We start from the raw sequence: 9,391 nt of genomic DNA on the forward strand, positions 1-9,391 counted from the left end.
GCTTTGGCGGAGTCTTGACCGCCTCGGGCATGCGCGAGCAGTGCGCGGCGCTTCTTGATTCTCTCTTCGAGGGTGGAACGAGTCCTCGTGACACGAACCCATTTGTTCGTTTCTGCCTTGGAGGAGGAGTTGGTTACGTACCGTTGTTGCTCTTGGCGCTGTCTCGATTTGAGATTTTCGTTGTAGCGGACCCCATCCATAGGCTCCAAAGCCTTGGCCATCTGACGAGCAAGGTTTTGACGCCGTCTTTGGCGCGTTCTCTTTGATATAGCTGGAGCGCCTTCAGTAGCCATCTTCTTGGCGGAGGAGAAGCCCAGATCTGCGATCTCGACCACGTTGCGCTCTGCCCTTGGAAGTACTCTATCCAGCAGTTCAGCTTGCCTACAAGAAAGAACTCTCACTTCTTCCAGTGATGGTGGCTAACATTCACTGAGGACTTCGACAGCTTTCTGGTGCCTTTACACGGAAGGAAAAGGAATCGCCGACTCAGATTCCCACCCTTAAGACAGAGCTCCCGTACACTTACTTGATGGCTTGGTTTGTCCTTCACCGTCCCGATATGATGTCGGTACCGAGCGCCACAGATCATTCCGTTCCTTTACTACAATTGCTTGAGAACGGCAAGTGGGAGGGGCGCGGATTTTCTGACGTCAGGCAGCAGCTGCAGGTCCACAAGTGTTGGACATTTTCCACTTGCTTTCCGCAGTTCTCCGGCCGATACGGCGATAGTTTGACAGATGAGGAGAGGCCGAGAGAGTATCGAACTCACTTGGACATCGGGTGTTTATAAGACCTCCTCGTGCAACAAAACAAAGATTACAACTTTATCGAAAATAAACACGAGATCCCGTTTTGGTGCGGTCTCGCTTGCGTGGGTCTTTGGCCTGTGACGGGGACGTCAATATCCGTGGACCACCGGGGCAATCAGATCTGATCCGGATAAATCGGACAGAGCTTCGTCAATCCGCGTGAGATCTAGAAACTTCTGATCCAGAAAAATCGGACAGAGCTTCGTCGATCCGTGTGAGATCTAGAAGCTTAAAGCGTCAATCTCGGCTAAAGCGAGATATTAGCTCTTCTTTGTATTAACGCCAAGGGCTAATACTAAGGATCAGACGGGGAATGGGTGATGAAGACTGATGTAGACCTCTCCTCCTCGGTTGAAGCGCTCGACCACTCTTTGCTGCAGCAGGGCTTCGCCAAGGCTCTCCAAAAATCCCCCCTCAAAAGCAAGGCACTAGGGGTCTATTTATAGGCATATAGGAGTGTGTAGGGGGGTCTAGGGGGCCTAGACACCCCCTGGTGTCTCGGCCAGGCCGAGACACCCCTGGGGTGTCTAGGCTTTTCCTAGACACCCCCGGGGTATTTCGACTTGCCGGGACTCCGTTTAGGTGTATTTCGTTGTCTTCCCTGTAGATTCTTCGTCCGAACTCGGATTTGAGTGATTCCGGGTGCGTCAGATGCTTGACGAAGAGTTCGATCCGCTCTGGTGGTTGGATTATCTGTAGAGTGGTCGAGGCACGAAGGGCGTTGTCCTTTTTGTGAACATCGCCGGGTCTCCGATTGGTCCGGGTTTTCGTTGTTCCGAAATCCTGTCTGCTCATGTAGCTCGTCGATTCACTTCAGTCGTTCATCGACGTCGATTGGACTCCTATGGATTGGGTAGTGACGTTCATCGTCGTTCTGTAACACTGAACCGTTTGTGGAGACCTATAGGCAGTTTTTGATGCCTACATCGTCAGCTCTAGGACTGCGTGTCGAGGGAACCTAAAAGCTATTACAAATCACACAAATAGCAGTACAACCAATTTTACGTGGTTCGGCAAATTGCCTACGTCCACGGGGCAAGGAGGGGGAGATCTACTAATAGAGGGAGAGATTACAACTAGGGTTTACAATTACTTTCAATCTAAACCCTCAAACAAACTCTCAAATCCCTCATAAATATCTCTCTACAAAAGGATGCACAAAAGCCTACACACAAAACTCCTCTTGAATTCTGTGTTCTTTTTCTGCAGCAGCCGCCTAAAAAAAACAAATCTCCTGCGCTCCGAAAAGAACTCCCCAGCCGCAAAAATTCCAACGAAACAATCTCCTGCGCCCCCAATAGCTGCACGCTCCGAAAAGAACTCCCCAGCCGCAAAAATTCCAACGAAACAATCTCCTGCGCCCCCAATAGCTGCAGCAAAAAACCTAATAAAATAATGTTTATATAGGGAGCAGTTGGTTCGTGGGCCGGTTTTGTTTCTGTGCACGAAAACAAATCCACGCGGAAACAAACGGCGTTCTTTTCCGCGTGGTAGACCCCACACATCACACCTACATGGTATATTAAACTGGAATCTTGCTGCTGTGCTATTGGACAATTAATACGATTTATGTTTTGAGTTTAAGGAAAAGATATTACGTAATTCTTTTGCATCCTCTTTCATCAAAACTAGTAGTAGTAGAGATCCTATCAAAACTGTCCTCATAGGAGTACGGTAACTGACACCATTGATAGAATAATTAGAATTCGTAAACTAACCTTTTAACCACTTGTAAATAGTATAAATCATCATCTTTCTAGAGAGTATTATAATAGAATCTTTACTCCATTAATACCATTAATACTGTGAGTTTTTTAGCTTACTTTCCACTACAAGGAAAACAAATTTTTTTAACCTTGTGGTCTCGATTGATGCAACGGGTTAGTCATGGCTGCCTAATTAGGAACTATAGTAATTGGTAAAGAATTCTTTTATGTCATAATTGAAATATATGACAGTGAGTCCACCTAGTCCAAAGTTTTAATACGTTGGAGGTCTCAAATTCAGAACCCAACTATTTCCATCATTAAAAAAAGATATTTATGTGTTGCAGTAGTTGTAGCTATCATGTATCCTTATAGATGTCTACCCGATAAGTTCTCATTAACATTTTGTGAAGATAAAACTTTGTTAAATTTCACAAGCTTTTTTCAAACGCAATTTTTCATAAAATTGGAAAAAAAATTAAGGAGGAGATATATAGTACATATTGACAGTCAAAAAGTTGTACCTAGAAAAGATCCTTTTTATTATTTAATTAGGATCAAATATTTGTTCAGAGAGTGAGAGTGATGATAATATGTTTCATCAAAGCAAATCAAGATGGTTAAAGACTTAAAATGGAAGAGTAGTTTAGGAGTCTCATGTGAATGTAGAATATAAGTAAAACTAGAGAAAGAATTTTGTAGGGTAGTTATATGACTCACATTATTTTATGTTAAGAATGTTTATCAATTAAAAAATATATGCAAAATAGTTCATGTAGCGAAAATGATAATATAATGAACGAGTGAATATCTACATGATTTGGATTCTCTCCATGACAAAAAAAGTGGTGAAGAAGCTACTATTTTGATCATAGTCATTAATTTATCTATTGGATGGTTATGATTCATTTTAAATATAACACTCGCAATACACCAATAAATTGAATTCTTTTCTAATTTACACTCAAAAATAAATTATAACCACCCACTTAAAGAAATCAAATATTGTGATGAAGTAATGATCTTTCCAATATTTTTTTAATAGTGGAGAGAATCTAAATCTATATTTACTAAGAGCTAGAATATATTATGAATGCAATAGTAGTAAGCCAGAGGTTGACCCTACAGAGGATGAAGTGAGCGAGAACTATTTCAGAGATGGCTTAATTATGTGCAAAGGTCATTAAATGGAAAAATTAGGTGGAGCAAAAATGTAGTATAACTAATGTAGAAAAAAAAATTAGCGGTGAGCCAAATAGAATTTAAGTAGACACTATTTTAAGTCAACCACGACAACACCTTAGTAGAGGATATAACCTTCAACGTAACTCAATGTAAGAGCAGATCATTCATGTAGTCCAAAATTTTAATAAAAGACTTTAGTTGTTGTATTGACTTTGCTCGTGTACATCATAGTGTTGATCGTAGAATTAACAAACAAAACCTACGGTTTTACAACAGGACACTCTATTTGACAGTATTACATCACAATCAAGTGGGTTAACCTTCACTATTTACATAAGAATCTATTGATCGTCATTGAAAATGAATAACCCCGGCCCGAGCATAAGTTTCCTCGTCTTGTTGAACCTATTTTCACTCAAGTGCCCTTCTTGTTACGTGGCCTTATTTGTTCCTACAAACAAATTATTAACTTAATTCAAATACTTAACAATAATCCAGATCAAATCCCTCTCAACAGCCAACGTACCCACCCTAGAGCCCAGCAGTGTACGGCACCCCAGCAGAAGCTATCCAAGACCCGCCCCCTAAGAAATTCCCAACGGTGAACTTATTCGCATCCGACGAACTCATAACATGATACCCAGGCCACTTAACACGACCCCCAGTCCCAGCTCCAGCCCCACTGTTCATGTACTCCCCATAATACAGCGTGCTCGGCGCAGAGTTTCCATCCCACTCCAGCCACCCAGCTGGATCAATCGCGCCTCCGATTGTTGTCTTCATCACCACCGTCCTTGAGTAGGCCTTCCATGGCCGACCCAGGTACGACCTGGTCGAGCCCAGGTTCTCCGCGGCAGCGATATTACAGTCCTGGATGGAGATGCCAGTATTCTCGTTGGGGTCAGAACGGCCTTGGGCGGTGACTGTGTTTTCTTGGCCCGTTAGGGGTTTTCTGAGGTACATGTTGCAGGACTGGAAGACCGCGACGGCGTCGCCGAAGATGAAGTCGACGGTGCCGTAGATGTCACAGTTCCGGTAAAATTGGCGTTGGGAGTAGACACAGAGGGTGTCTTGGTAGCCTTTGAAGCTGCAGCGGTAGACGACGGAGAGGTCGGAGCGGGAAAGGAGTGCGACGGCTTGTTGTTTCTTTGGACCGGCGGTATTTTCGAATGTTATGTCCTTGGCGATGAATCCTGCTCCAGTCACAACTGCAAAACGAGAACACTTTAATTATTAATGTAAAATTAGTAACGTACTTCAAATATTCTTTTCGAGGATTTTTCAAAACCATCCGCTTTTGAAATTTATTTTCAAAAAATGACCCATTTCAACTTTAATTTCAAAAACCGACCCAGTTGGATAAAACTGGGTCGGTTTTAAAAAAAAAAATTCCTAAACTTCACGGGAGTTGAACTCCCGTGAAGTTTTTTCTCATAACAAAACTTTACGGGAATTCAACTCCCTTGAAATTTAGGATTTTTTTTTTCAAAAACCGATCCAGTTTCAACCAACTGGGTCGGTTTTTAAAATTAAGGTTGAAATGGGTCGTTTTTTGAAAATAAATTTTAAAAGCGGATGGTTTTGAAAATTTGTCCATATTCTTTTTGGTTGTTCCATGCGGTAAACTTTTATTATTCGTTTTTAGAGTTGTATACTATATCTACAATTTTCTATATGTCATTCTCCCATGATATCTATTGCCTTTCAAGAAAGTCATCATCTGTGTTTTTAATAACCAAATTAACCTTCCTCCAATGACCCTCCATAAGTAACTACAATTTTTTCGTCGCATAGAATTAATGAAAAAGTTCGTTGACGTTTTGTAGTTTCTAGAAGAGAACTAACTAAAGTAATCTACAACCCAGCAATCGCTTTCAAACATGTACGATGCCAACACACAACAAAATATATAAATCTATCTCCAAACTGCAAACCTACCAACTGTTGCCGAATTGAAAGTTGTACCATCTTGCACACTCTTACTTCCTGTAATAACAGTAACACCAGCACCATCACCGATCAACATTAGATTATTCATCGACGTCGTGATCTGAACCTTCTCATCGTAAGTTCCGGCTTTGACATGGATCACAAATCTTGAACCCCCACTACTTTGTTTAACAGAAGCTGCAACTGCTTCAGAGATCGTCTTGTAGTTCCCGGAACCATCTTGAGCCACCACGATATTTGCTTTCACCGAAGATGATTGGAGAAGTTTGCGATCAGCTGCGGAGACCCATGAAGGGAATCCATTAGAGAGCAATTTGCGATTGCCAATGGAACTAATGGGCATCAATATCGCCCTGTTAATGGCGAGAGAGTTGCTGAGGGACTCGAATATGTTGTTGGTCATGAACGGTGTAGTTGGCAAATGGAATGATGAGTCGAGTTCCACGAACCCGTTTTTGCAAGTCTCGTGGTTCGCAACCGCACCACTAAGCCACGTTTGTGAATCTTCATGCGATGATGAAGCATCCATCGAGCGGTTGAGTTGGCTAATGGTGTCCTCATAGAGGACCAAGCAGTCGGCCAAGGCGGCCTTTGCTCGCTCATCGAGTGAACTCTGGTCCATGGTTAATGCTAACTGATGGGTCAATGTAACTCGCTCCATGGTTGCTTGGATAACTAAATTGCGAAAATTTAATGCGGCTGCCTTTTGATTGGAGAGTTGAGAACTAATGTTACTCATGAGAGAGGTACAGACTTTAGGGTAGGGTGTTTGGCTTTGATTGGAGAGTTGAGAACTAATGTTACTCATGAGAGAGGTACAGACTTTAGGGTAGGGTGTTTGGCTACATGATAGTATAGGATCAGTTGTTGCAACCCTAAAAGATAAAATAAGACTGAAAACAAAGAGATTTAGTAAAAAAGTTGTAGACATTGTTAAGGACTAGGGTTTTGGATACCAAGCTATCATTCGAGCTTGATAAATGGACGGAGAGGAGGCCCACACCCCCTTTTATAGGACCATGAGGGCTGCAATGGCACGTTACGTACCAAGATTGAAAAGCATTTGTTGTTAGGGTTCCGTGACATGTTGATGTACTTAATTTGGGCTCGTGAATTTGGACAATTAGATAGCTTAATGAATTACGTTATTTCTAAAGGCTGGAAAAAGGTCAAATGGTTTGAAAACGTTAGCCAAGTCTTTAAATATTAACAATTGTAGTTAAACACTCAATTAGAGTATTACATCTTTTGGGACTTCTATTCTCGCAGAATTTCTGGTGGAAGGAATAATTTCATTTGGACGAGAAAACGTAAGTGTTCTAAAGGTGGTAACGTTAATTGACATTTCTGCGGTTGTTGGATTTTAACCGGCGTGAATTGACTTAAGGTGAGGATCGAAATTGGCTAATCAATGTAGGCTTCTGAACAGGATCGGCCAGAGATCAGACCTGAAACTGAGTTAGAAAAACCTGTAACCAAATATTTCTTGGCTGATTTTAGAGAGAACGAACAACAGAGAACGTGTTCTGCAGGAAATTTTTCTTTTTTTTTCACTTCTTCTCATTATAATTGTTTACATATATATAGATTCATAGGGATAAGATTACAACGTGAATCTTCATCCAATAACTAGAAAAACTATCCACTAACTAGTATTCTACTATAACTAGAATTCTATCTAATAACTTGGACTTCAACCAACTGGTTCTGCCAGATTAACCACCTCACATTCTCCCCCTTAATCTGGACGAGATTCTAAATTCCTTTCTCCTAGCAACTCCCGCATCTCGATGAACTTCACCCTTGCTAGTGCCTTCGTGAGAATATCTGCTCGCTGCTCGCTCGTGCTTACGAACTCCACTTTAATCTGTCCTCGCTCAACACACTCACGAATGAAGTGAAAGCGTGTGTCAATATGTTTGCTTCTTCCATGGAAAACCGGATTCTTCATCAAGGCAATCGCGGACTTGTTGTCGACGAAGAGTGTAACCGGCTTGGGCTCACTCCCGATCACCTCGCTGATTAAACTCCTCAGCCACAGGCCTTGGCACGCTGCTGCAGTTGCCGCCATAAATTCTACCTCGCAGGATGATAATGCCACCATCTTCTGCTTCTGTGATGTCCAAGTGACCAGGCTGTCACCTAGATAGAATGCCATGCCGCCTGTGCTGCGCATGTCATCAACGTCTCCCGCAAGATCACTGTCAGTGAATCCCACCAACTCATCATTGTCTCGACCTCGTTTGTACACCAATCCGTAGGACACAGTACCCTTCACGTACCTCAGAATATGCTTGACAGCCTGTCGATGCAAAACTGTAGGGTGCTCCCTGTACCTACTCACAATCCTCACGGCATATGTGATATCGGGTCGGGTGTGAGTTAGGTACCTTAAGCATCCGATGATGTGTCTATACTCTGTCACGTCCACCGGTGTTCCTTCAGAATCCTTTCCAAGCTTTAGCTTTGCTTCCATGGGATATTGGGTCGAGTTACAATCCATCATGCCGAACTGACCCAAAACCTTCTTCGCATAGGACACCTGCCTTAGTGCAATGCAATCATCTCGCTGATCCACCTCGATACCAAGATAATAGGAAAGCAATCCAAGGTCACTCATCTCGAACTCCTTCATCATCTGTTGCTTGAAAAACTTTATCTCATCTGCCCTCGAGCCCGTAACGATCAAGTCATCCACGTACACGCCAACAATGAGTAAATCCCCTCTGTTACTCCTGGTGTATACCGCCTGCTCCTGAGTACATTGTGCAAATCCGATGCCCTTCAAACACTTATCAAGCCGTGTGTTCCACGCCCGAGGTGCTTGGCGTAGACCGTAGAGTGCCTTTGAAAGTTTGTAGACTTCACAACGAACCCTTCAGGTTGAACCACATACACTTCTTCCTGGAGATCACCATTTCGGAATGCCGACTTCACATCCAGATGGTGCACCTCCCACCCGTTCTATGCTGATATAGCGAGGATTATTCTGATGGTATCAAGCCTCGCCACAGGTGCAAACACCTCATCGAAATCCATTCCTTGCTGCTGAACGTAGCCTTTTGCTACAAGTCTTGCCTTGTGCTTGAGAATGTTGCCTTCATTGTCCTTCTTTAGCTTGTACACCCATTTGAGACCAATGAGTTTGGAACCCCGCGGTAACTCTGTGAGTACCCAAGTCTTATTCTTCTCGATGGCCTCCAATTCCTTCTCCATGTCTGTCTGCCATTCTTGATCTGTTGCAGCCTCAATGTAGCTTGCAGGTTCTTCAGAGATCAGGAATAATTCTTCTGCAGGGAGATTAATCACCTCCGTCTCTGCATAGATATCTGCTAGGGACCGATAACGCACAGGTTCATCTGGAGTCATCACTGCGGCTTCAGGGGGTCCGAACATATCCAATACAGTGGGGCTTGCTGCCTCAGCAGCAGTTCTGACAGCAAGTGGTACTGTCCCTGGTTCAGCCTGCCAGACCAGCAAGTGTATGCGGACTGGTTGCTGTAGCTGCTGCCTTGTACGGGCCTGCTGGTGTCCAGCATTGGGTCTTCGTACATCTCAATGCAGCAGTCTGTCTGCAAGCGCTGTTCTGGACCTCCAACCATCTTACGGCCTGGTTTGCGAGCTGCCTAGCAATCTGGTTTGATTCGGCGGCTGTCAGAGTTGCGCGCGTCGAAATGTGCCGGTTGTTGGGTCGGTTACTGCAGACTCCCCTTCCACTGTTAACTCTGCCAAGCTAGGTGC

General features: G+C 43.5%; 1 protein-coding gene across 1 annotated transcript; it reads right to left on the reverse strand.

Moving 5' to 3' along the window:
• LOC109845089 (pectinesterase-like) lies at positions 3,945-6,410 on the reverse strand. Its single transcript, XM_020414276.1, has 2 exons — positions 5,639-6,410; positions 3,945-4,908 (listed from the first exon to the last, which is right to left on the reverse strand). Exons 1-2 carry the CDS (start codon positions 6,387-6,389, stop codon positions 4,232-4,234), a joined length of 1,428 nt encoding a protein of 475 aa, XP_020269865.1. The 5' UTR covers positions 6,390-6,410; the 3' UTR covers positions 3,945-4,231.

This window comes from Asparagus officinalis, chromosome 6, assembly GCF_001876935.1.
Source record: "Asparagus officinalis chromosome 6, Aspof.V1, whole genome shotgun sequence".
NCBI classification, from domain to species: Eukaryota; Viridiplantae; Streptophyta; class Magnoliopsida; order Asparagales; family Asparagaceae; genus Asparagus; species Asparagus officinalis.